This window comes from Caretta caretta, chromosome 3, assembly GCF_965140235.1.
Source record: "Caretta caretta isolate rCarCar2 chromosome 3, rCarCar1.hap1, whole genome shotgun sequence".
In the NCBI taxonomy this organism is placed as follows: Eukaryota; Metazoa; Chordata; order Testudines; family Cheloniidae; genus Caretta; species Caretta caretta.
Window position 1 is genome coordinate 83019401 of NC_134208.1, and position 27977 is coordinate 83047377.

A 27977-nucleotide genomic window follows, 5' to 3' on the forward strand; every position below is an offset into this window, starting at 1 on the left:
ATGTGTGATTTCTCTTAGGCAAATATCTCCAAAGACAGAGCGGTTTTAGCAAATGTGTTTCTTAATGTAATAGTGTCTGATACTAGATTATTGCCCAGAGGTTAGTGGTGGGCTACACTAATGGATGAACTTCACTCCTGCATTTGACAGCTGATTAAAGTATTAATTATTCTGTGCCCAGGGCTATAAGCATATCCGTTTAAGAGCAGCAGAATGTGTACATTGTGCTTGTGTGGGTAACCTCATGGCAAATTTTGGACTCCACTTCGGATGTTTCTATCAAAATAAAGGCTTGACTGCCAACATGAATAGCTTTCTTTCTGTTCTGGAGAAATACAAGATGGAAAGAGTTATAGGATCCCACAGCTCTGGTTTTTTTGGTGTTCCCATACCAAGAGAGAGTAATATTTCTGCTGATGCAGTGTCTTCTGAGTGGTCTAGTGGTGTAGAATGCCACACATTTCACAGGAAAAGGGTGAATGATATCAAGCCATTGGAGCTGATAAGTAGTACATTGGCACCCTGCCACTAAAATATAAATAAATTAAATGTACTTAAGGAAATGTTCATTCTGTTGTTTAGAATTGGACATGCCCCAGTAAGGTAAATTTAATCTTCTTGAGGGTTGCTGTGTTACAGTTGAATGGGATATGCATTTATCTCATTTCTGATCTTTCTGTCATTCAGGTCTTATGGCATTTGAGGTATGAAATGTTCTAGTTGGATCTAGGGATTGATGCTGGAAGGATATTCAAAGGGACATGAAGGCGCTCAAGAGGCAGTGAGTGCCTCGCAAGATCAGACCATTCATCACCATAATTTTCATTATCACACATTATTCATTAGGCAGTAATTTGACGGCCCCACATCCCTTTTTATTAGAAATTTGCAAATAGAAAGTGCAGCTGGAAATGGTTTGTTGGGAAAGGTTACATATATAATCATTTTAGCATTTTGCTTTGCATTCCTTTATGTTAGCATGATGAACTGAATTTTATATCTGTAGAACACTGTGCAGCTACTTAGAAAATATTCTGGCCCTGCTTCTGACCCTACTGAAATCAATGGCAAAACTCCCACTGATTTCATTGCAAGCAGAGGCTAGCACTGAGGGCCTAATCTAAAGCCCATTGAAGTAAATGGGAGTCTTTACATTGTCTTCCATCGGCATTGAATCGGGCCATAAGAACTTGATCATGCAGCATTAAATCACATGAGCAATTCCACGGTGGACTGTGGGACTACTCGCCTGCATAAGGATTACAGCATTTTACACACAACTGTTAAAAAGCCTTCTGCAGCAACTTAACTCCTCACTTGTCTGTACAATAAAGGGAAAAGATAACGTAATAAAAAAGGAAAATGAAAAGAGGGCACACAGATTTCAAGCAGCTTGTAAAAAATAACACAGAAGATCAATCTATAATGCAAGTTCCTTTTTTTTTAAATGACACTTGCTGTATATTTCACAGATAGGAAAATGTTATTTTATTGAACTGAAAGATATATATGTTTCACCTAGCTATCACATCTTAAGTAATCAGCAATGGCTCTTAAAGAAATCTGTAATTACTTTGAGCATGTCATTAGTTAGATGTAAAATGAATGATATTGCTCTCTTTTATTACCCTGAGTGATATAGCCATTGGTATCATAAATTCATTGACCTCATCTTAAATGATCAATCCTGTAAGACAGACTTGATACATTAATTCTTAAGTGACATTTTTCTCCTCCAGTAATTTCTCCCCACTTTGAAGGATTGTTTTTCTCCATTTTTAGCATTATATTCTAGGATGTAATTTTACCAGGAAGTCACACACGCTCCTCCCCATCCTCACAAAGTATTTCAGACAGGCAGGTATCAGTTACCTTAACCTTAATCACTTTGGGATATTGCATAAAATCAGTTAGATAATTATGAGACATTGGTCCATCTAGAATGTTCACAGGAATAGAAATATTGCATCTAGCTTTTGTGCCTTTAATTTTATCTGATGATAAAAGATACTGAAAGGGCTGTGATCAATGTGTGAGTGAGGCAGACTGGCTTGAGCATTTCTGGTACCTCAGTGAATGATTGAAAACAGGACAAATCAGTAGAGAATTTCTAAGCAGGATTTCTAACTATTTTAGCAGAGAAGAGAAAATATTTGTTTAGCTGCAGGTGCCATAGGAACCCATTGGAGACAAACAAATTAATACAGCAATAAAACACTGAAGTATTTCAGTGAACTCTTCAACTGATAACCAATACAATTAAATGATTAGAAAGATGCCAGGAATTTTCTGCTGTATTTTTTCTTTTAATCTGTTTGGCCAAAGCCACTGAGCTCTTCAGTAGAAAGATAAAGAAGCTTTTTTTTTTTTTAATCCCTTCCTATTTTTCTCAATTATTTCTTTGCCTACAGTCTTGAAGTCTTTAGGAGTAGATTGCCACTTTACAATGTGCCCTGAAGAAGGGGCAGCACATAGCTACACCATCCCAGGAGCAGACCAGAGAGGAGGTTGTGGCGTGGAGCCCTGTTTACTCCCTTGCTCCACTGGGTGGAGGGGGAAGTATTCTACTGCTGGTATAGATCAGTAGCAGATTACAACCACTCTGCATTAGCTCAGCTCTGCTGAAAAGTATGTTGGGAGTAGAGACAGGATCAATGTTCTCTTCATTGCCTGCGTATTCCTTACCTATCTGTGCAGCAGAGGGAGTAGCACCCTTCCCATGCTGTAGCCCATGGGGAGTGTAGCCTGCCCAGGAGATTAAGGAGGCACCTTACTCCCTTATACCCAATTCTATAAATGGAATGTGAATACCATTTTGGCAAACTCTACATCAAAAATTACCTTGGGCCAAATATTGCCAGCGTTACTGAGGAAAAGCTTCTATTAACTTGAAGTGCAGACTCAGAGCCAAATTCTCTCTCCTTCCTGAAAAACTCTGAAAAAGCCAGAGAAGCCTCAGGTTCAGCTTGTGGGGTTTCACCGGATCATCCTGTTGGGGGACAGGGTTTGGCCCCATGGAGGCGGTGGGGGATTGCCTTACAAACCCTTAGGTGTTCCAAGAGCCTCAAAGGCCTTGGGCACTGGAGCACATGCCCGATACTCGGCACTACTTCCCAGTCCCCATCTGCCCATTTGTCACTATCATTCCCTTAGCTTTTATGTGCTTTTCCATGGCAGCTACTCCCGTTTGGGGGTGAGGAACGCCCATCCCAGCGAAGGAATCAGTACACTGTAGGAATCCCAGCTGGTCTGAGGAAATGGGGATAATGACCTATGTTGAGTCCATCCCTCAGCTCTCTCTTGGCAGCTATCTACCCCTGTCACAGCTCCCCATTCAGTACAAGGGATTTCTGGAGCTATGGGGAAATTGTGGTTTGTGCCCAACTTTCTTTCCACTTCAGAAAATTGCTCCATTTTGCAGGTATCTTCTGTGGGAATGTGAAGAGGGCAAAAAGTGACCCAGAGTTGGGCAGCATTTCACTACTTCTTATTACAATTAATAAAACCCAACAGTTCTTCCCCCTTAATACTTCCTATACAGTAGGAAGGAGTTCTGCTGTATTCACTGTGAGTACACATCATTTTACAGTCCTACAAAGGTCTGGGTGCATCTTTCCAGCTAAGGCTTTTATGTTGGTGCTTTTGTTATGAGTTTACCAGTTTATTTTGAATTGTAGGACATTACATTTTTATTTTTCCAGCTCTGAAGGGATTGCCACATTTGTAAGGTTTGTAACGTGCAGTGAAACTCTCTTTCTTGTCTGGATCAATGCAGTGGAAATGAGAATGTAGACTGCATTGAGCATAACAAGCTACATATGGCCAGATCCTCAGGTGGTGTAAATCAGTGTTGCACTTTTGACTTCTATAGAACTACACTGGTTTATTCCGGATGACAATCTGGCCTATTGATTTCCAGACTTCAGAGGTGATTTAGTAGTCAAAGGATCATTTAGTTTAATACTTTTAAAAAATCTTTGAGTCAGGATGAAAACCTCATGAGTGAATAAAAAGAGAGAGAGACAGTGCATAAGAGAAAGAGAGAAATGGTTAAAGGATAACCAAAGAGCTACATAGCTAAAAAAAAATAGTATAACTAAGTATATATATATATATACACATACATACACACACACTCTAAAATGTCATCACTGTTTATATTGAAAGAAAGCTGAGAGTTAAATGAGATGAGTAATCAAATGTCCGACATATGTTGTTTTGAATTGTTTATATGGCCAATAGTTATTAAAATTAATTATGTTTTTAAAGCTGCCATTTCACAGTGATATTCTTTTCTTTTGTTTTTATATCTATCTATCTATCTATATATATATAATGTAAAGACAGTCATCTTAAAAAAGCTGTTCGGAAAAGTAAGAATACACCCAATATAGTACTGTATTCTGACATGGTCAGAGGCTCAACATACTGATTATAGAGAGCGCTAAAGTCTCCGTGTATGGAATATTTTGAGAATTCAAATAAATGACAAAAAATGGTGGGAGGGCTTGTGTATGTAACATTCTGTCAAAAAGTAAGGCACTGAAAAATCTGACATCTGTTTATCTGTTTATAGCTATGGCAAGATTACTCATATTAATTCTTGTTTAAAATGCCATATGAAGGAAAGGCATTTGTGCAAACAAGAGTCATATTTGAATTGTAGATCATGTCTTCACCATCTGTGAGAGCTGTTGGTGTTGCAAAATTAATGTGTTAATGAAATCACAATAATTTCTCTGAAGTAATGGATTCTGAAGCCTAGAATGACTATTTTTTGAACTTTGGTGTCTAGTGGTTTACAGTTGAGAAAGCCTTTCACAGCTTAATTAGTTCTGTATCCTTACTTAAAAAAAAAAAATTGGCAATGCCTTCACCACACCAGTCATAGCGCAGAAAGGAATAAAACGGAAAAAAGAAAAAAAGAAAAAGCCTGTAATACTAAGTTTTTGCTATAGTATTTGAAAATTTGCTAAATAAGACTTCATCTGCCAAGAAGTTTTACACAAAGTGACTAGTGAAAAGAGTGGGCAAACAGCTCAGAAAATAATTCCAGCTTGTCGAAACATCACAAGTTGGGAATATCTGAACCTTACACAGATTTCATGACTGTTTCCAAGTTTCTATTTGGAACGCATAGCAAATGATGTATGGTGCTTTTGGTTTTTGATACCATTTAAAATACGTCTCCCTTTCCAACTTATTATCTAACACAGTTAATAATGTAAAATGTTACAAGGTGCTGTAGCTCAGCAGACGTTGTTTGCAGTCATTTTTGAGGAACTTTCTGGAATCCTTTTCAAATTGTTTCTTGATCGTATTTATTGTGTAGCAACTCAACATGTCAAAGAACATGTAGGTTATGTACCAGGTAGGTACATAGCCACATACATGTGCAGGCGCACACACACACACACACACACACACACACACACATCTTCAGCTGGCTTAAGTTGTCATAGAAGCTACGTCTAAGAAGTCAGTGAAGCTATGCCAATTTACAGCAGCTGAGGATCTCCTCCACAGTATGTATATATAATATTTAATGTATTGTATAAGACAGAGTTAAGAATAGGAGGGCCATAAAAATTTGGGACATTTAGTTCAGTTATATTCTGACGTAAAAAAATGTAATTTTCACACTATGTTTCTAATTTGTCCCTGTTAGAGAAATAAATCAGATATTTAGAAAGCACTGAAAAATGACTATTAAAATTACACCAAAAAGAGAAGATCACTTTTCTTACCTGTTTTGATTTTGTTACTGTGTTGTAGGTATGTGACTGGTGTAAGCACATAAGACACACAAAAGAGTATCTGGATTTTGGGGACGGGGAACGAAGGCTTCAGTTCTGCAGTGCAAAATGTCTCAATCAGTACAAAATGGACATTTTCTACAAAGAGACACAGGCCAATCTTCCAGCTGGACTGTGCAGCACATTACATCCTCCAGTCGAAAATAAAGCAGAAGGTACTGGGGTACAGCTGCTGACTCCAGATTCTTGGAATATACCGCTAGCAGATGCTCGGAGAAAGGCCCCATCCCCAGTGTCTGCAGCTGGCCAAATTCAAGGCCCTGGACCATCAGCGTCTACCACTGCCTCTCCGTCTGACACTGCCAACTGCTCTGTCACTAAAATCCCCACGCCAGTTCCCAAACCTATTCCCATGAATGAGAATCCAAATATTCCACCAGTTTCTGTTCAGCCACCTGCTAGTATTGTGCCTCCAATTGGTGTCCCACCTCGAAGCCCTCCCATGGTGATGACAAACCGGGGGCCAGTTCCTCTGCCCATATTCATGGAACAGCAAATTATGCAGCAAATCCGTCCACCATTTATTCGAGGGCCACCTCATCATGCCTCGAATCCTAATAGCCCTTTGTCCAATCCAATGATTCCTGGAATTGGTCCACCACCAGGTGGTCCCAGGAATATAGGTCCCACCTCCAGCCCCATGCACAGGCCAATGCTATCACCTCATATTCATCCCCCAACAACACCTACCATGCCTGGCAATCCCCCAGGGTTACTACCACCTCCCCCTCCCGGAGCTCCTTTACCTAGCCTTCCCTTTCCCCCCGTCAGCATGATGCCAAATGGTCCTATGCCTATGCCACAGATGATGAACTTTGGATTGCCATCTCTTGCCCCACTGGTGCCACCCCCAACCCTCTTAGTGCCATATCCTGTCATTGTTCCTTTGCCTGTACCTATCCCTATTCCAATTCCCATCCCTCACATCAATGATTCCAAGCCCCCCAATGGCTTCTCCAGCAATGGTGAAAACTTCATTCCAAGTACCTCCAGTGATGCAGCAGGGGCAAAGCCAACAAATAATTCTACGTCCCCTAGAGAGTCAAAGCAAGGGCCTTCTAAATCCTCCGACTCGTCACCTAGCTGTTCGGGCCAGTCCTTAAATCAAGCTCAAGTGGTTCAGGAGCATAGTAGAAATGAAGTTGTTGATTTGACTGTGAGACCTAGTAGTCCAATGAACAATAAATTTAGTTTTTCCAGTGTACTACAGGGTCCACAGGATGGTGTGATAGACCTAACTGTAGGGCACAGGTCTAGGCTACACAATGTTATCCACAGGGCTTTACATGCTCAAGTTAAAGTTGAACGTGAACCTAACAGTGTTGTAAATTTGGCTTTGAGTAGCTCAGATAAAAGGAACTGCAGCAACTGCAGGGACAATTGCAGCCCAATTGAAACAAAAATGTTACCTTGCAGCCACCCAGCTCACTGTGGTCCTGTCTCACTGGCCTCTGGCACTTCAGGACTAGAAACTAGTGCAGCAGTTTGCAATGTCATTGTGAATGGCACAAAGAGCACAGAGGGTTCTAAGAACTCAGAACAATCCCCAGAGCAGAAAAAGCCTCAACCTCAAGAAGAGCCAGCAGTGAGTGAGTTGGAATCTGTTAAGGAGAACAACTGTGCATCAAACTGCCACCTAGAAGGAGATGCTGGCAAGAAGATGGGAGAAGAGCCCCTCACTGGGGGAGACAAGCAAGACCCCAACCTTAACAACCCTGCAGATGAGGACCATGCATATGCTTTGCGGATGCTGCCCAAGACAGGTTGTGTGATCCAGCCTGTGCCAAAACCAGCAGAAAAGACTGCTATGGCACCATGTATAATCTCAACGCCAATACTCAGCACAGGGCCAGAGGATCTGGAGCCACCATTGAAAAGGAGGTGTCTCCGAATTCGAAATCAGAATAAGTAAAGGTTTGTGTAACCACTACTGCCTTCTGTGTGAATAGAATGAATATCAGTGTTTTCAGGTATGATTCACACTCATATGGATATGGCGTTTGTAAAACAAAGAGAGAGATTCCGATTTATTAACAAGAGAAAATATTATTATTTATGTTTTTAATATTGTCTTTGTCTTGTATCATCTTTGTATCTGTCAATCCTCCACCCATCGGCAGTGTCTTCAGCTTTGTGCTCACAGAACATTCCGCTATGGTGCTGGCTGTGAAGTTCTTGTGTTGTGTATGTCTGAACTCATGGATCTCTACCTATCACAAGTTCTAGGTCTGAGCAGTCAATCTGGTTTTAAATGTTTAACCCAATTGGGTACCGGCAAGTCATGTCCTCATGACCACAATGTTTAATTATCGTCATTCCCCCTCAGCAGAGCAGACCAACTCCACAGCTTGCTGCTAGTTCAGCGCATGATTACTCATTGTTTTGGTTAACCACAATCATATTACTCCAACCTGCATTCAGAGTAACACACTGACTTCAAGCTGGCACTGGTGGAGTTAAAAGCAGTGTAGGCCCTGGCTATGTTCAAGAGTTCTTTCTTGAGTTTTGATCCAGTGGGTATCTGTGCTTAGACCCCATCTCCCATTAGGGATCTTACCATCTTGTCTCAGGTTAACTGGCAGTGATGTTTATGTCCTGGTGGCCTCTAGGATATAGAACTCCGCTCCCTTACAACCCAGACACCTGTCTCAGTCCATCTCTCTCACTTTTAAAAGCATGTTAGCACTTTTTTTTCAAATTTATATTTTTTATTATGGTCCGTGACTGAGGCCAGAGGGCTCTACTGCAATATAAATAATAAATAATAATTCCACCCCACTGAGGTGAAACAGTGATCCAGAGGCAAAAACGTTCTGCAACCCATTCCCTTCAACCCCCCCAATTTGCTGAGTCCTGGTGACAAAACAGTACCTTTATAAAATTAATACTTTAATATATGTCTATTCTTGCTTCAAACGTGTGTGCACAATGTAATTGCATTTCCCTTAGATACATGAGATTGGAGAGGTTCTTTAAGAAAAAAAGGAGAGTGGTGGGTGTTACAAGAATCCATTCAGAAATCAAATACTGATGATTTGCCGGATATGGCTTGGTGACATGCCAAATTTTATTACAATCTGTAGAGTATTCCATAACCTCCAGTAAATCATATTTTGTGCTGTCCATTGTAGTGCAGTAATGACTCACAGAAGTTGCCATTAACAGCTCAGTATCCATTAACAATTAACATGTTGTGGTATCTGGGATACTGCAATATTCCTCTATGCTCATAATAGAGAATAAGTGCACAATCACAGACACTGGGATGTGATAAACGCTAACTTTTTATATGGGGACCACTGTATTTACTGTTCTTGCTCTTATACCCTTGAATACAGAATGAGCTCTCCCTTTGCTCACAAAGAGTTTTTTTCACGTATTTACTTATTTTAATGTCCACACTCGTTCAGTGAAATTGAACCCCTATCCTATGCTCAAGGCACACACTGACATTTAAAAATACACTTATTAAATAGACTACACCTGTAAGTTTCTTGGACCAATAATTAACGTATATAATAACCCAGAAGCTGAAAACATACTTAAGATCTTCCAGCCCTTCACAGCTAGGGAAAACAAATGGACCTTGCAGTATGCATATTATATTACCTTGCTATTAAAGCATCAAGATCTTTGTTGCAAACACTGCTATGCTATGGTCAGAGCTCATATCATAATAAATACTGTTCGAGCCAAACTGTATAATCATACACACAACTATGCTTTACATTGGAACAGTGCTTTGATCTATAGGGAATACTGCTGTTTGACTATCTCCCTATTAATTATTATCAGGCTAACCCATGCCTTTTGCATTAATCCCATTTACCTCAATCCACAGTGTCTACACCATGTTTATACCTGAGCTCAATTCACTTTAGTTTAACATCAGTCAGACTACCGCATCTTCCACAGTTAGGCACTCTCAGCTCAGAAAGCTCTGGCTTCATTCAGATGTTTATCTGTTTGTGGTGCTGACACTATTGTATGTGACATAACTTTGCATATAATATTCCACACAGAAACTGGATAACCTGAGCTCAGACAGACAGCACCCAAAAGACACAAAGAGGAACATTCATGAGTCAGTTGTTGTTTCCCCCACTTCTTAAATTCATCAAGCATCAGCATGTCTAGCACTGAAAACTATCAGTCAATTACCGGAATGAATAATCATTTTCCTGTTCACAAAGATGTGTATATATAGTTTGGTATTTCTTTTTCTTAGGGTATGGATTGTTTTTGTCACTTATTTTACTGGTAGGTTTTCAGTTCCCAGGTGTCTACAGTGCCTTTAAGAGTTGTGTGTAATAGCACAGAAAATGGTTAATGGTCACCTGTGACTTAAAAGAAAAAAGTTGCACAAAAGAAATGCAAAGGCAGAATCCATTTGTATTTCCAAAGAAAGAGCATAGCCCCAAAATACCCTATAGAAGAAAATGATGTGAATAGTCACCTCACTCCAAATGACGCCATAGTCTCTGTGAAATGCCAGCGGGTGCAGTGTTTCTTTAGAGCATATACAGCTAACCCACACAAACCTGATATTGGATTGAGATGAACCCTTGAAATGATTTGATTACTTAGCTTCACATAGAACCCAATGATGGGGCTAAACTCTCCTTTGCCACTACAAATAAAAAGACAGCAATCCCAGGGGGGGTGACGCCAGGTCTATGGCAGCTCCCTAGTCCCACTCTCCCGCCCCGCGCTCCAGCGTCAAGAAGCCCCTCTATGAACATTCCACGGGGGTGATGTTCTGTGGGTACAGAGTGGCTGAGCATGGAGAAACAAAACATTGTTGCCTAGCCTCTAACCCCATGCTCCATGGGCAATCACTGAATATGTTACTGTTAATACCATCAACTTTAGCTTAATTCTTCCTCCTCGCTATGAATCCCGACTCCCCAGCAACATATGACAGTGGGACTGGGGCTGCCCATGGCAGTCCAGCTCCTCCAGAAGGCATACTACCAAAGGCCTAGAGGATGCTGCTTCTGTGGCTATGGTTTAACTTGAATAGCACTGTTGCATTTAAGAGGAGGATAGGCCCCAAATATATTTGCAACCAACGTCGTGAGCTTTGTTCTGATAGGTATCTGTGGGTGTGAACAGAAGGCAATTCTGAGGCACATGGTCTCTGTGCTGATGACCCTAGCCACAAGCTCTTTTGCCCAACCCCCCTACCTGTTCCATGGTGAGGGTAGAGATAAAACCCACCTCCCTTGGCAATGGGATGAGGAAACTCCACACGTACAGACTCAGGAACACATGGAGCTTCCCAGTCCCCGTGCAGGAATAAGCTACACAGGGAAGGATTTGGTCCCTCATTTTTGATGACCTGGGCCCTGGCAGTTTAATTATTATGCTGGTCCCAGAATCTCATTAACTTGTTAGAAGAAACAGTCCTGAAAGTTCTCTCTCCCTCTGGCTCCTCTAATTGGGAAATCTGAACATATGTGACATAATATGTAACTTTTCCTGAATTTAGTTTCCTATCAAATTGTATTAATTGAGGAAAATGATCCAGATCCATCCATGATAGAGTTCTGGGCAGGCAGATAGAATGTGAGGAATAATAACATGGATGGCTGTAAAAAGGAATCAGTTCAAGTGTGACCTTTTTGGGCAAGTAGCCAACACTCTAGATTATATAATATACCAATTACTTGATTATTGGAAATGCTAATCAGCAACATAACCCTCCATGTTAAAGTTTAGCCTCTCCATTAGGGTGTAGACTGTCAAGCTGGTCTAGCTTGATGCAATTCAAGAAACCAGCTAAAAACCCTCAGTGCCAGCTCCTCAGTGCAAGGCAGGCATGCAGCTCATGAGAGGAATATTTTGCTGGGTGTAATTGTTTCAAATTTGAATGGCGTGAGCTTTCTAAAATTAGCAGTGATAGTGTTGGCCGCATGCACATAGTACATCCAGGCAGAATCATTTTAACCCTACAGTTTCAGTGTAAGTGGTTTTTAAGGTGAACAAGTTAAAATGCTACAGACCATTTGGCTTTCATATAATACTTCAGGTAAATTGAACTATAAAATTAAATGGCACACATGGCTACACTCAGAACTAGCTCCTACCTTTGTGTGTGTGTGTGCGCATGCAGGTGCAGAGGTGGGGGAAGCTGAGGTGGGGGCTTCTTACTCCGTGCAAGCAGAATAGCTTTGTAGCTCTACGGAGAGAGCTAAGAGCAGGCCAACTACTGCTCTAGCCCATGCACCTTGTCCCCATGGGCTCACAGTCTGCTGAGTAGGTCATATACTTAGTCCTGCAGCTGGCTAGTGCCTATGTTGTGGTCATAATGACACACATAGCGTAGAACGCTTCTTTTCAGGGCCAAAGTCATATGTATCCCACTATGAAATCCCCTCCTCCCCCACTGGCCCAGCACAAGAAATCCTGCTGTGGGTCGTGGGAATCCTGAGACAGAGAACATATATATTAACCTTTCTGCTGTCTAACAGTTTTCTATGACACCCTCACTGCAGCATCTCTGTGTATCTACCAGCATCCTGTTCTCCCCTCAATGCACTGACCATGATAGGATCGGGCCCTACATGTCAAACAAAAACATATTTTATGTGTCTAAATGGTTCCTGCTAGTTATCTTTGTTGACACAGCACTATAGGCCAGATTCACAGCTGGGGTAAACTGATGTATCTCCACAGGCAAAAGCTGTTCCAAAAATAACTCCTATACCTGGCATCTTACCTGATTTTTAACAGTCGTTCTGGGGGAGACTGTTTACATTACAAACACGTACATGTTTGCTTGGAATTGAAGTTCAGCCCTCAAGAAATGCCTGATACTAACAATGCCTAACTAACAATGCCTGATTCTTACATTCGTGAATCACCATGGCAGATAGCACTCAGATATATTAAATTAAAGGAGAGTTTCCCAGAGAAATGATTCTCTAAGTGGTGACGTACTTGGTACTAGATTTCAGTTCCCACATCTTAGACTGTCAGGCTTTGCGTCCACTAAATTCAGCCTGCATGGGAGTAAAGTAGCAGACCACGGTTCAGACCCTCAGTTGTTGTAGATCAGCATAGATCTATTGAAGTCAAAGGACCTATGCTGATTTATACCAGCTGAGGATCTGGTCCTTTTACTCTTCCACAGAATCGACTGCCATAGGCCACAATTTTCAAACATAAAACCATGCTCTTGAAACCATATTTAGCCACCTACGTAAAAATGACCTGATTTCCAAAGGTGCCAAGCACCTGCACCTCTTTTCATACAAATTACAATTCCTCAGCTGGTGTAAATTGTCATCTCTCCTACTGAGCGAGAACAATTAACACAGGCGGGGGTTCTGGGCCATGTAGATTTAAGGCCACTTGTGATTTTCAAATATTTCATGACTGGGACCACTGACTTCAGTGGGGTTACCCCAAAGGTTACTTTGGTTGCTACAGATGTAATTGTTCTCTGTGACCTTTCTGAGAAGGAGCTTATTTTAAAAAAACAAAATGAACACCACGTTCAAAGCACACATTAAGCCGATATGACCCCATATGCACCACATGTGAAACGTGTGCATCCCATGAAAAGAGAAGAAAATCCATACGTCTTTTAGGAAAGAGAAAACCAATGACTTGATCCTGCAAACCCTTGCTCTTGTGAGTAGGCCTCATTCAGATGGATTGTAAACAATAGGGTTACTCACATAAATGATTCTGATATCAGGCCCCAAAGAAATAAACATTTTCAGACATTTAGGACCTGATTATCCTCCCTTTTACATCAATGTAAAGCAGAAGTAATTCCATTCAGTAGAGTTGGTGTAAAATGGATATGAAAGGAGAATCAAGCTCTTCATTTTGTCATTTACTCTTGTACTATTTGGATACAAGGTTTCTGTATCACAGGGAAAGTTTGGAAAAAATCACAGCTCATGCTCAAATGCAGAAACCAGAACAGGCAGCTGTTCTGAAATACATTTATGGATCTTTACCATAAGAACTGAAGGCTCTTGCAGAAACACCGTCAGAAATTATGAAGTTATTATTGCCTTCATATGCATGAGGAGAGACTAAAACAACGATTGAAAATGTCCATGCAAAAGTCCTGACCTATGGGGAGTGCTGGCCCTAGGAGTTCACATTATTAGGAGTGCCTCCCAAAAATCCTGAACTTGAGTTGAAAACCAGAAGAAACAGTTGTGCAAGAGATGGACATAATTAAATATGGAGCACTAGGATTTAGGAAATTCCATTTTAAAATGCAAATGCTTATAAAAAGCAAATAAAAGATTCATGTGAAGTAGCAATAATGTCTTCCCAGATTTCTGGCCTGGAAGGTCTTGAACTAATTGTGACAGAGCCCCATTTACGTCTAAACGCCAGGTGACTGTCCTTGTCTATCATTAGACCCCATCCCGCAAAGCATTAAAGTTAAACACATTCTTAACTGCGTTACCAGATTGAAGCCTTGCTACTCCGTTGTGCTCCGCATTGTACATCAGGTCATTTGTATTCTTTTGATAGTGAACTATGGTATACTCACATGAAAAGGGCTTAGTGTTGGGAGTGTATTTGCTGACCCCATGAAAGCAACAAATCAAGTAAACATGGAATCTGTACAGAGCCAGCAAATCTAAAACATTTGCTTCCAAAAAAAAAAAAAAAAAAGCGTATTAAATCTATGGACCTCATCCTGCGAGAGGCTGAGCACCCTCAACTCCCGCTGCCTCCTGTGAGAGTTGAGGGTGCTCAGCAGTTTACAAGAGTAGGCCCCATCTCAGTCTCATTTGCATGGATTTGCTTCCCCAGACATATTTTTGGTATTTGAAAAGAATGGTATTCCTGTACAACATGTGTCTCAATTTGTAATAATATCCTTCCTGCAGCTGGTTTAGTTTTCCAAGTGTTTCTAAAATGTTACTGTCTTAAATTTGAGCCAACCTACAACAACAAATTATCTAGATGCAAAGTGGCTGAACTGCATTTGTTGGAAGAACACACACCCCCCACCCCCCCCGCTACATGTCATCTTCCAGTCCTTGTTTTGGACATTCAAACTGTGTAATATAATCATCCTCTAAGGAAGCGTATTTTTTTTAAAGTTGTGGAGATTGGGTGGTGTAGAAGGAAACAACTCTCTGGTTCAGATTTCTTTGTAAAGTTCTGCAGCCCATCAACAACGTATTGATATTTTAAACCTATGTTTAAAGCAATTTTCAGCTATTTATTTGGAGCCCTTGTGGCTAAATGTAAATCTTAATATTATTATGATTTATTGCGTGCTCATGCTTCAAATATTTATATGCTTTTATGATCCACTTGAGCTGCCGTTTTTAAGTACTTTATCCAAAAACCCCTTTCCCACAGGAATTCTGTAATCTAGTGATGTCCGAATACTGATACAGAAGAAGAGGTACATGATGAGGTCACTACAGACTTGAATGCTGTCCCCTACTTTCTTAGTTCAATTAAGATGCAAATTTTCCATTATACAGCAGTAGTTTACCAATTACTGCTGAACCAGCGATAAAAACATTGTCTCTATATTTGTAGAAAAGTTTAAACAACAGCAAACTCTGCAACAATTACTGCTAGTTTAAACTGTTACCAGTAATCACAAGGGACACTCTAAAGCCGCTGGCACTGCACCTGTAAAATGTTCCAGCTACAAGTTATTTGCTCCATACATTCTTGATTGTTATCCCCTCCTCTGCCATAATCTGCAAGACTTTTTGGCTACTTGAGACCCTATCCTGCACCCATTAAACTAGATAAATCTAATTCTATTCTCAGGATTTGATCCTGCATGACTGAAATGAATCAGAGCTTTACGAACATTAGTGGGAGATGGACCAGGCCCTTACATTGGTATAAATCAGGAAAAACTCCACTAAAGTCAGTGTAAAACCAGAGAGAGATCAGAATCAGGCCCCGTGGTTGCAGCCTCAGGGTCTTGACTCCAATGGGCCTGATTCCTCAAACACTTGCCTGTGGGAGTAGGCCTTACACAGACAAGTAGTCCCATTGGCTTCAGGGTGGCAACAATTTGCAGGATCAGGACCTAACAGTCTTTGTTGTGGCTGCTGTATTTTAATTTGCGTATTTAATATTAAGAAATCCAAAACATTAGTTTTTTAAAATGTCTCTTTTAATATAACCCAAGATCTTATAATTTGTGTAAATGGAGTCAGAATAGGTAACATTTGTACAGAAGCAGTAAACAAGTCAACACACACGGAACACTTCTGTAGGACTTTTCAAGCATTAACTAAGGAGCCCTCACAACAGCCCAACAAGATAGCTCAGTATTATTTCCCCCATTTTACAGACAGGGAATCTGAAGCAGAGGGGCAGATTCTGATCTCATTTACACTGCTGTGACTTGACTGTCTTCACTCCCACCTACCAGCTTCTATGCCACTCCATGTGTAATATTTTATGCAAATAAGCTAGAGGCAGCTGACATATTTGCAAATAATTTACATATGACCCTAAACTTCAATTTACAGTCAACACACCCATCCCTGAGCATGGGGCAGAGCGCTGCGTGCACAAACCTTGCAGGTGTCGCGTGTATGGGTGTGTGCTCGAGTGGACTTGGGCAGGGACCTCAGTGGGGATGTCTGCGGGGCAGCTGGGGCGCTCTCTAGCCCCTTCTCCTCACCTTCTGCCTGCTGCTGCCGCCTCTTCCTGCTGCTGCCAGCTGCTCCTCCTTGCTCCTTTCCCACTTGGCTCCAGCAGGGAAAACACCCTGAGGGGAGTGTGCTCAGCCCTGGCGCCACAGCAGCTCCTGGAGGCCAAAACTGGCGATAACAGGCCAGTCCTGCTGAACGCATAAGGTTTCAGCAGAGCTGGGGGAACGCTCCACATTGCTGCCAAATGTGGCAGGGTTGCGACAGAAGCGTGACTCTTGGCAGCCTTGCTTCAGTGCTGTGACATCAAACAACCTCCGTGTAAACGAGAACAGAGCCTGGCCCAAACAGGTTAAGTGATTTGCCAGAGGCCCCAGAATAAGTCATTCTTACAGCGGAGATTAGAAGTGCAGAGTTTGTCTGCTCTTACCATGGCCTAGCTTTTATGCTACTGGCTTATGTGTCTCTCAGTGTCACCAGAGTATAAGCCAGTGGGCCCCCTTTTCAGCAATCAGTGGGAGATGGGGAGTGGGGAGGCCACAAATGCTGATTTTTTAAAAGTAAAACTGAAAATGTTGTGGAGCTTCATTAATCTTTTGATCATTATCTGCAGAGTGTGTGAAATTACACAAAAATGGTATTAAATGAGAACTGGCTAAGAGGAAAAGATTTTGCTTGTTTGTAGGAGACAAATGTGAGTTTTTATTAATGTGAGAGGGTAGGAACACAAATTGTTATATGGAGTGGATTTGCCTCAGCACAAAGAACTTATGTAGGGCCCTATGCACTGTTAAACTCTGTTTTAAGGATTTAAGTGAGACACGGGAATGGGATGAATTTTACCCTAGGAGTGCACCAAGGAATGAACAACAACTGTAAGGAGGGGGCGGGATGGGGACATCAGACATAAGCAACAATAATTTTTGAACTAGCCATAGTTCATCTATATTGATAGAAGTAGGTAGTAATGAATATAAGTGTAAATCAGAAGTTGGGAATTGTGGAAAATTGAATAAGGGAAGCAAAGGGACACAAGAAGAAATCTATGGCCAGCAGAGTTAAGGACATTAAGGAGTTTTTAAAGTATATTAGGAAAAAAAATCCTAACAATAGTATTGGTCCATGGGAAAATAATAGAATTATCCATAATAATGCAGAAAAGACAGAAGTGTTCAATAAATATTTCTGTTCTGTATTTGGGAAAAAATAGATGATCTACTCATATCATATGATAACACTCTTTCCATTCCGCTAGTATCTCAGAAGGATGTTAAATGGAAGCTACTAAAATTAGACATATTTAAATCAACAGGTCTAGATAACTTGCGGCCAGAATGTGAAAAAAAAGAAGAAGGCAGATGAGTTCACTGGACCATTAATGTGAATTTTCAGTAAGTCTTGGAACTCTGGGGAAGTTCCAGAAGACTGGAAGTTAATGTTGTGCCAATATTTAAAAAGGGTAAACACAATGACCTAGATAATTACAGGCCTGTGAGGCTGACATTGATCCCAGGAAACGTAACGGAGAGGCTGATATGGGACTCGATTAATAAAGAATTAAAGGAAGGTAATATAATGAATTCCAGTCAACGTGGGTTTATGGAAAATAGATCCTGTCAAACTAACTTGATATCTTTTTTTGATGAGATTATAAGTTTTGTTGATAAAGGTAATAGAGTTGTATAATAGATGTCTGTAGGGCATTTAACTTGATACTGCATGCCATTTTGATTTAAAAAACTAGAAAGATATAAGCAAACATGGCACACATTAACTGGATTAAAAGTTAGCTAAATGATAGGTCTCAACATATAATTGTAAACCAGGAATCATCATTGAACGGGTATGTTTCCTGTGAGGTCCCGCAGGGATCAGTTCTTGGCCCTATGACATTTAACATTTTTATTAACATCCTAGAAGAAAAAATAAAATCATCACTAATACAGTTTGCAGATGACACAAAAACTGGAGGAATGGTAAATAATTTAGAGAACAGGTCACTGATAAAGAGCGATCTGGATTATTTGGTAAACTGGGAGCAAGCAAGCAATATGCATTTTAATATGGCTAAATGTAAATGTATAAATCTAGCAACAAAGAATGTAGGCCATACTTATGCAATGGGGGTCTCCATCCTGGGAAGCAGTGACTGTGAAAAAGATCTGGGGGTCTTGGTGGATACTCAGCTGAAAATGAGCTCCCAGTGTGACACTGTGGCCAACAAGGCAAATGTAGTCCTTGGATGCATCAACAGGGGAATCTTGAGTAGGAATAGAGAGGTCATTCTACCTCTATATTGGGCACTGGTGCAACTGCTGCTGGAATACTGTATTCAGTTCTGGTGACCAGAATTCAAGAAGGATGTTGATAAATTGGAGAGGGTTCAGAGAAGAGCCACAAGAATGATTAAAGGATTAGAAAACCTGCCTTATAGTGATAGACTCAAAGAGCTCGATCCAGTTAGTTTAACGAAGAGAGGGCTAAGAGGTAACTTGATTACAATCTGGAAGTTGAAACTAGATAAATTCAGATGGGAAATAAGACCATAATTCTTTAACAGTCAGAGTAATTAACCGTTGGAACAATTTATCATGGTGGATTCTCCATCACTGACGATTTTTTTAATCAGGATTGGGTGTTTTTCTAAAAGATCTGCTTTAGGAGTTATTTTTGGGAAGTTCGAAGGCCTGTGTATACAGGAGTTCAGACTAGATGATCACAATGATTGCATATGCCCTTGGAATCTATGAATCTTGGCTGAAATCTGTGTGTCTGCCCTCCTGATCTTAATAACACAAAACCATGAGGGAGCACAGAAGTGAAAAGAAATGCACATCAGCAAGAGCAGACAAGAAGCTGATCGCTGATGTTAAAAATGTTTTAAGTTTAAAAAATAATTGCTCCCTGCCAGGGCACTGCAGACTGTCCAATGGACCCAATCTCAGCAGTTCTGGAAAACAAAATGCAGTCCTAAATAGAAAGCAGAAATGCCCTGCCCCATGGATGTGGACCAAATTAAAAAATAATAACCTAAAGCTGACCCAGAACATGTTATGGCGTACAGTCACACCATACCCAACCCCCACTCCATGGAACCAAACACAGGGCCAATTTCTGCTCACTAGTGCACACATGTGAATCTGTTCTCATTGGCTTTAAAGGAGAGCTACATATGCATTCAGGGCTCAATATTTATGAAGGTCCCTTTGTGTTTGGGGCCGCATGTGTGTAGGCTATAAGGGGGGAGAAGAGATTCCATTTATCCTCTCCATATGTTCCCTTACCTCACCTGGAGCTGGGAGCCATGTATATAGCATCCATACAGTGTGGTCCTATCTGTCTTTGTGTTGCAGTAGTCACAGCTGCTCATTAGAACCGTCTCAGAGCAAAAACCAAAGCAATAAAAAGGGTAGCAAGTGCTCTTGCTAGATAAACAAATGTTCAAAAGTTACCACAGATTCTGAGTGCCTCCATTTTTCGATATTCAGCTTGCTTTTCAAAGGTGCCAAAGACCCACAAAATTCCCATAGCAGCATATTGTTATTCAGCTTTGAGGTGCTATTCAGCACCTGGCCTGACAGTGTAGAAAAGAGATGAGCCTCCATCTCAACTCTCCTTTCTTTGGGTGGGGTGAGGGGCTCAGAGCAAGATGCTGTTGTTCATCCTGCACCTGCCCCCAGCCTCTTCTTTTCACAGAGCAACATGTGTGACTTTTTTGGCAAAATATTCTAATTTTTTTTCTTCCCTCTCCTTTACCTGTTTTGTCCCTGGTTTTATCTGCTCTTCCTTTCCCTCTTTTGTTTGGTAGGGATTTCTCCTCCTTACTCTTGGATTGTAGTTCCTGTATGAAAGGTGTGAAGTGCAGGAGTGCTGTTAAGAGTGGCCAATGGTCTCACCTGGCAGCTCTGCTGTTACCTTTGGCACCTGTGGGTGGGATTTCTCTCCTATTGCTCTTCCATAGGACTTGCTCCCTGGTAAATTTGGAAGAACTGCAACCACTGCCTCCTGTTAACTCTCAAGTTCCTGTCCAGAGTGAGGGACTCTGTGGGTTTTATTTGCTCCATTTTTGCCAGTGATTTAGTTGACTTTTGACATACAGGAGTACTAGTAAAAGTCTCAGCTGTATTTCTTGGCTCTAATCACCTGACAAGGGTCAGGCGAATAGCCTTGTCAGATGGCAGCAGCCGATATTTACAAATTCCAGTGGTTAATTTAACAGTATACCCTAGTCCAAATGGATAGGCTAAATTAGGTTAGAGAAAAAGGTCCAGAGTTAGACCTAGTTTAACCTGGTGCAATTTCACTGAAGGCTTTTCTAGGAATAGGTGCAGATCTTAGACAGAGAAGCAGTAGTTAGCAGTTGGCATCCTTTCTCCTATTCTTTCCCAGTTTCTCCCAGAAAGTTCTTCCCTAAATATAAAATTGACAGAGACCATTGCATTATCTACAGGCAAACTCCAATGTATCTGTATGACAATTCAATATCACAGTTCCCTTACGACAATACTGTCTCTAGCCCTGCTCGGCCACACAGAGTAAGTCCCACGCATCCCTGTTTGGATTTTAAGGTCTGTACAGGTTAGAGCTCCAACTGCCAGGAGTGGGAGGCCAGGGGCTGCATATCTGACCCATTGTTAACAAAAGACCCAGAGTTTGCAGGACATGAATGAAAAAAAAATACCCTTGAAGTTAATGGGAATTTGTCGTGGTAAGAACTGTGTAAGGAACTCTGAATTTGAGCCCAGCTAACTTTCTCCTTGGGTCCCCTCTGAAATAAAATGTCAGAGCTCTGTGTGCAGAAATGCTTTCCCCAGCTTGAGTGATGTGGTGCCTTTTCTATAATGTCATGGAGAGGAAAGATAAATCACTCACTGTTCAAAGGGGAAGGTTTTAATGGTAAAGCTTGAACTACTTGGAGAGTTGCTAAAAAGCACTGAGCTATTACAAATAACAGATGACCCCAGCGAGTTTACAGGGCTGAACATGCTCCCATGCCTGTGTCAGCTGCACTCCTGTGGTTATGACTTCAGCAGAGCCTCCCTGAGAAAATTATGGGCTTGCCTTCGCCCTGGGGCCATTTATGAACCAGGCATCTTCTGGCGCATCAACAGCTTTCATGTTCATTGCCTGGTTGAATTAAGTACTGTGTTAAAAGACGGAAAACTCCGTCAGCCCACATCAATGATCACCCGGGACTAAGCCTAATGCTCAGTCGCCATATTGTTTCTGAACAATTTGATGCTGCGGATGGAGTTGAAGACTGAAAAAAGTAAGAATGACAAAAATTGTTTTCCGTTAGTGTTTTATACCCTCTCACTATGTATATAGGTGTGTAGTGTTTTATATCACAGAGCTCTCAGCTCAAGGGTCTAAGATGATCACAAACTCTATTGTAACTGACTTTCTGCTTAGGCTGACAGCAAGGTATGAACCCAGGAGGACCTTCAGTGCTCAAAACATGAGCCTCTACTGCTTGAGGTAAAGGGCTATAGCTTCATTAATTAGAGGCAGTAGTTGATCCATAAACCTCTTATGTGGACTGGCCACTAGACAGGACAAACTCCTCACTCTGCTAGTCTGGGTTACAGTATTATGCAAGGAGTTTTATCTTCTACCTCTCCTGCATGCCTATTCCCTGCCTGTAACTTCATCTCAAAGACTATAAAAGTAAATAAGCTACTGTGTATTTTCTTAATTCTGTAAAACAGTCCCAATGCTTTGGGTGCACACTGAGACCATCTTATGGCTTGGACTCCATTATTCTCTAAAACCTGAGAGGGAAATCCTAAAGCATATTATCAGTCTCAGTATGTGCACTGGGCAACATTTTCCTCCTCAGTCTACTTTGTTGTTCCCTTACCTGCAGTGTGAATTTCTCTGATACCCTATGTCTCTGTACTTATGTCCCATGCACAACTCCTGTCGTCCTCATGGCAAAGAGTGGAAGAAGCATAAAGCATATTCAGGGCTGCCACAGAGCATGGTGCCAGCAGAGCTGCCCAGGTCATGGGGGCACTACAGCTAGTGGGAGGTTTAATATGCATGTTTCAATGCCACATGGTTGGGAGAGTGAGCAGCAGCTAGAGATCTCTGTGATGATAACTGAGCCCCTTGGGAAAGGGAGGTATCTCCCTGTTTGGTGCAACGCTGGGCTACATCACTGCTCCCTGCCCTTCCGTTTGATAGGTAATTTTGACCCACCGTTCCCCTAATTCCCTCCATAAACACTAGTTCTGCACTTCTGCATACACTGCCTGCTCCCCTATTCTATGCCTCCACCCTACTCTCATGGAAATGAACTCACTTCATCCTCAGCTGGCATGGCATTTGCATGGGGTGGGGTTATATGGGGGAGAGAAAGTATCATGCTGCATCTTGGGGCTTTCAGCTGGGAGCAATCACATGGCTTTGCAAGGGGCCATGCATTTGCCTGAGTCAGCCCTGTTTATATAATTGTATAACTGAAGAGGTTGGCAGAAGGGCATTCTAGGTGAGAAACATGGGTTCTGGCCTCTCTTCTGCCTGCTCACCAGAGCCTGGAGTTGCTGATCTTCAGGACACATGGTCAGGCACTCCTCTGGGAAGACTGAGTGAGGAGGGAGAGGGGGGTCATCGAGAAGTCTGTCATGCAGGGTATGATGGAGGCAGGGTGATGAGAAGGTTTTCTGGGCACGGTGCAGATTTGTTAAACTTGCTCTAATATTCTTTATTAAGGTGTGTGTTTCAAAACCTTCTAATGTGCTTAGAGTACAAGTGCACAGTAAGCCTAATTACATGAATAAACAACCAAACTCTAACATTGGTGTCCAGGATGAGTTGTTCACCTGTCACTGCTGAGTCCAGTTCTCCACAGTAAGCTCAATGTTTCACTCAGAAATAAAAAAAACTCCGATATATGAGAAAACCCCATCTCTTAGTTAGGGTTTGGTATTTTAACCCCCTTCCTCTTAGGTTGCAGTACAGACCCAAACGCTCTGCCACTCAGAGGGAAGATATGGAAAGATACGTTTGGCATGATCCATGACTTTAATATACTGAAGCTAAACATTGTATTCAGACAGTTTTTTTTTTAAATTGTGATAGCTTAAAAAAGGGGAGAAGGGCTAATTACTGGGAGACAACCAGTAGTACAGTAAAACCTCAGAGTTACAGGAATGGAGGTTGTTCGTAACTCTGAACAAAACTTTATGGTTGTTCTTTGAAAAGTTTATAGCTGAACACTGACTTAATACAGCTTTGGAACTTTACTATGCAGAAGAAAAATGCTGCTTTTGACCATCTAAATTTAAATGAAACAAGCACAGAAACAGTTTCCTTATCTTGTCAAATATTTTTTTAAAACTTTCCCTTTATTTTTTTAGTTAACGTTTAACACAGTATTATGCTGTATTTGAATTTTTTTTTTTTTTGTCTCTGCTCCTGCCTGATTGCATACTTCTGGTTCCAAATGAGGTGTGTAGTTGACTGGTCAGTTTGTAACTCCGGTGTTTGTAATTCTGAGGTTCTACTGATAGTTAAAACAAGCAAATGAGAGGTAGAAGATATGTGCTGTCTTCCCAATGCTACCATTATTCATGGCACTGTGGGATCCTGGGCAAATCAAATATCCTCCTTGGCTCAGTCCTTCTATCTGTTTAATGGAGATAATGGTACATATACTTTTGTAAAGTACTTTGAGATCCATAGGTGAAGAGCACTGGATAACTGCAAGAGGTTATTACTCACCTTTGATCTGCTAGACTAAAAGGCGGGAGGCAAAAAGTATTAATTATGATTGTGTCTCTCTCTTGTTCTAAGCTTGTTCTAAGGAGCTTGTTCTCCATGTTCTAATATACTTCCACCAATCTTGCTGCAAAGGAGGCTTTGCTGACTTCTCCATGTACTCACAGCCCTGGTAGTATCAGGCAGACATACCTGAGGATGAAGCAGTGAAGCCAGTGTCCTTACATAAGCTGCCCTCAGGGCTTTAAGCTGCGTTCCCAAGTTTGTGCACACATTCCCTGCAATGAATCATCCCCAACGCTTTCTGACCAGCTCCTCTTGTCTGTTTTACAGGAATGCTCACTGACAGGGTACCTTGCATGGAGAAAGGGAGCAGAGCAAACCATGTCACTTCACCGAATGATGCCAGCTGGGCCGCTCACCACCCCGTCTGGCTAAAAGTCAAACAAATAAAGCAGCTTCTGTCCTTAAGTCTCTCAGAGGAAGCCTCAGTCCCACGGGTGCCTTTGGCCCAGAAGATAGCCTATCATGGACCGACGTAATGTGCTTCACATTCCCACTACCACCTCCTCTTCTCCTTGGAGGAACATGTTTTCCTCTTGGTTTCTTGCTGGGGAATTTTTCCCTCTGGTTTCAAAAACCACCCGGACCAATGTAGGTACTTTTCCCTCTCTGATTTCAAGATTCAGATATTTGAGACTGGACAATGATATGGATTTTTTTTTTCAAAAACTGCTGTGGTTTTGCTGCTACACTAAGAATCGTGATTTGCATTGTATGGTTTTGGACCTAGTCACGTTTTGATGGGGGAAAGGGGTTTTACTGGAGTAGCAACGCTTCAGAGTCATCTCTGTCCTACCCATGATGCACTTTTAAAGGAAGAGTTAGAATATTTTATTGGCTAATATACTTTCCTTGTTATTTTTACAAAGGCCACCTTTATCCTTTTTAATGCCATATTTTCAGTGTTACACTTTTATGGCTTTTAATTTTTGATTTGACAGATGTAAGAAGCAGCATGAATAGTTTATACTGTGGTTTTTCAGAGCCTGAATGCCAAGAGAACTCAGTAAATGTTTATTCTTCTCAGCTTTCTCTTTAAATTCCCCTAAATAGCGCCCCATTTGGGAACAGAGCAAGAGTGTTGAACTAAAGACCAAAATTCCCTCAAGGTGTAAAATAATCTGAGGGGAATATTTGCTGGGCGTCACGAAAGACTTGGATGAAATTTCAACCCTGATGGTTTTCAGTGATCCAGGAAGCCAGTGAGACAATCTCTCCATATGCATAGCCCTTTCATGATAATTAGAATGGTATGGACAAACCAATGAAAACAAGGGGTAAAGTGAGAAAGATTCCCCCATGATTCTGTTTCACTGTTTGCTTTCTCCTGTCATGGTTAAGAGAAATGTGCAATTCGATCCTCAATCAGTGGGTGGAGGATAACAGGGTAGAATTTACTTGTGTGCACTTGTACAGTTGTAGCCAAGAGTCCAAAAGTACACTAGAGCATGTAGACTGGCACTGAATTGGTAAGACAGTTGTGGAGTAACCCATTCTGACAAATACAAAAAAGAAAAAAAATACAAATCACCTTGTGATTCAGTGTAACTGTTTACTAACTTGAATAAAGCAATTGTTCACTCTCAAGTGTTCAGAGTACACCTCTTCTATAAGGCTGCTGTTAGGAACCAAGAAGCAGTTTGCAAAAGGAGTGTCCCTATTAGTCTCAGTGAAGTTGGGAGCAGGGTATCAAAGCCAGTCACACCAGAGCCTTGTAGTGATGGTGCACTATGAGCACTATGTATATACTGTATTTCTATATTTTCCTTTGTACAAAGTCACTTAACAAGTCAAGCTACTGTTTTACAGGTGCTCCTTATTTATTAGGGCTGTGAAAGCTTGGAAAACACACCAGGCAAGTGAGCTCGCTTTTTAAAAAATATTGGGTGGGAGGGGGAGCTCCTAAGCCTCGGGGAAGTTACTAAGAGCTACCAGAGAAACATCTCCAAGAAAAAAAGGACACGAAGCACTTTCAATGTGCTCACTTCCTTTCTGGGCTCACAACACTTTTCTCTTTCCCTGACTGGTGTCAGATTTATTAAAGGAAAATAAATCTCCAAGAAAAAAAACGCACTTAAATGTGCTGTTGTTTTTTTTTTTTTTCCTGTGCACGTAAAGTTGTTCTTTTCTCTCCCTGACTGATCACAGATCAAGCAAAATTCAATCTGAAATCTAGAAAGCAAAAGCACCCTGACAAGTGTTATTTTTATTATTACTTGTATTGCAGTACTGCCTAGGAGCCCTAGTCATGAACCAGTAATTCACTGTGCTAGGCACTGTACAAATACAAAACAAAAAGTCAGTCCCTGACCCCAAAGCTTACAATTTAGGTATAAACCAGGAAACAACCATTGGAGACAGATGGACGGATGGTTCTTAGAGGCTGAATCTATGTTCACGCTATTTCCTCTCTGATGATATCTCAGTTTCCATTGTGATCTTGGAAGGGAAAAGCACTTCAAAGTGTTGAGTTAGGCCCTGATCTTTCAAAGAGCTCCATATGATTGGACCATTATCCTGGGCAGAGCCTCATTGACTTAAATGGAGCTCTGTGCAAGTGTTGAAGCCTGAGTGCACTTCATGCAGGATTGAGGCTTCAACTCATTTCTTCCATCTTCTGTAAGGACACAACTCTCAGTATCTTCACACACTGAACTCTCACCTACGTTGCTGTAATGTCTACACATATTCCCACATATTAAGCTCTGAATAATATCATACAGTGGTGTTCAACTTTCAAGTTTTATCCTATGGATTCACAATGTTGGTTCCTCACTGTTAGAGGACTTTGAAATGTTCGGTGAGCTCTGTTGCTTTTGGAGGGATGATTTCATTTACGCTTCATGGTAAATACAACAAGCAAGGTACTGCGCATGCCAGCTCTGAAGGAACTGTACACCAAAGCTTGCCTTCCTAGTAAGCAACTTCCTGTATCTTTATTTAATCATCTGAACTTGGCCATGCCAGGATGGCTGTGTATATTGATTTTGCTTTTGTCAGTTGTCCAGGATTGTTAGCACACATTGCGACCCTTCTGAAAACCCTTTCGTTTTCAAGATTACAATCTCTCTCTTTCTCTGTAATTATTTTTTCCAGAAATAAAATATGTAAAAAAAAAAATCACAAGGTAAGCAAGAGGTTCAGAAAGCAATACAATTTGAAGGTGGGCTACACAACAACTTTGGATTTGTGAAAATTTGCCTAGATTATATTTATCAAACCATCCCAATTTCTAAATCAGAATTTGTGTAGTTTGGTTGGTTCACTGTTTGCCATCGACAGCTGCACTCCAATGAAGAAGTGTCTGAGTACACATGAAACTTCAACTAACTAGACCAAATGGTATGATACATCATGCAAAGGAAAACTTTTTTTTTTTTTAGGCCAAATTCATTCCTGGTACAAACCCAACAAAATGAGTAGAATTAGCAAGGGATACATTTGTTTCTTTGTGATTAATGGGATCTCAGCAAAGTAGCACACTATTATGCTTGCTCACTATTATTATTATTTATTACACACAATATAGCTGCAATGACCAAGCCAGTTTTTTTTCTGAGAGAGTGTAATACCTAGAAGGCAACCAAAGAAAGGCAGGATGCCCTGAGAGATCCACAGGTAGGTTCCTACCCATAAGAGAAGTCATTGCAGTTCTTCCATATGCACAGTTCTGAGATACACAGAATCTTTTCACAAGGTGAATAGAAGAAGCTTTAGACTAGGTCTCTAACAAACTATATCTCAGGCCTGCATTTCTTCATGC

The 27977-nt window shown here is 41.2% G+C and overlaps 1 protein-coding gene across 2 annotated transcripts in view; it reads left to right on the plus strand.

Annotated features, from left to right (window-relative positions):
* The window catches only part of SOBP (sine oculis binding protein homolog), a 140201-nt gene extending 113914 nt beyond the window's left edge, over positions 1–26287 (plus strand). For both annotated transcript variants that reach the window (XM_048844872.2, XM_048844870.2), the window contains 2 exons: positions 5776–7730; positions 24485–26287. In XM_048844872.2, coding sequence (XP_048700829.1) covers positions 5776–7728 — 1953 coding nt within the window. In that variant the 3' untranslated portion in view covers positions 7729–7730; positions 24485–26287. The remainder of the gene's footprint in view (positions 1–5775; positions 7731–24484) is intronic.
* The last annotated feature ends 1690 nt before the right edge of the window (positions 26288–27977 follow it).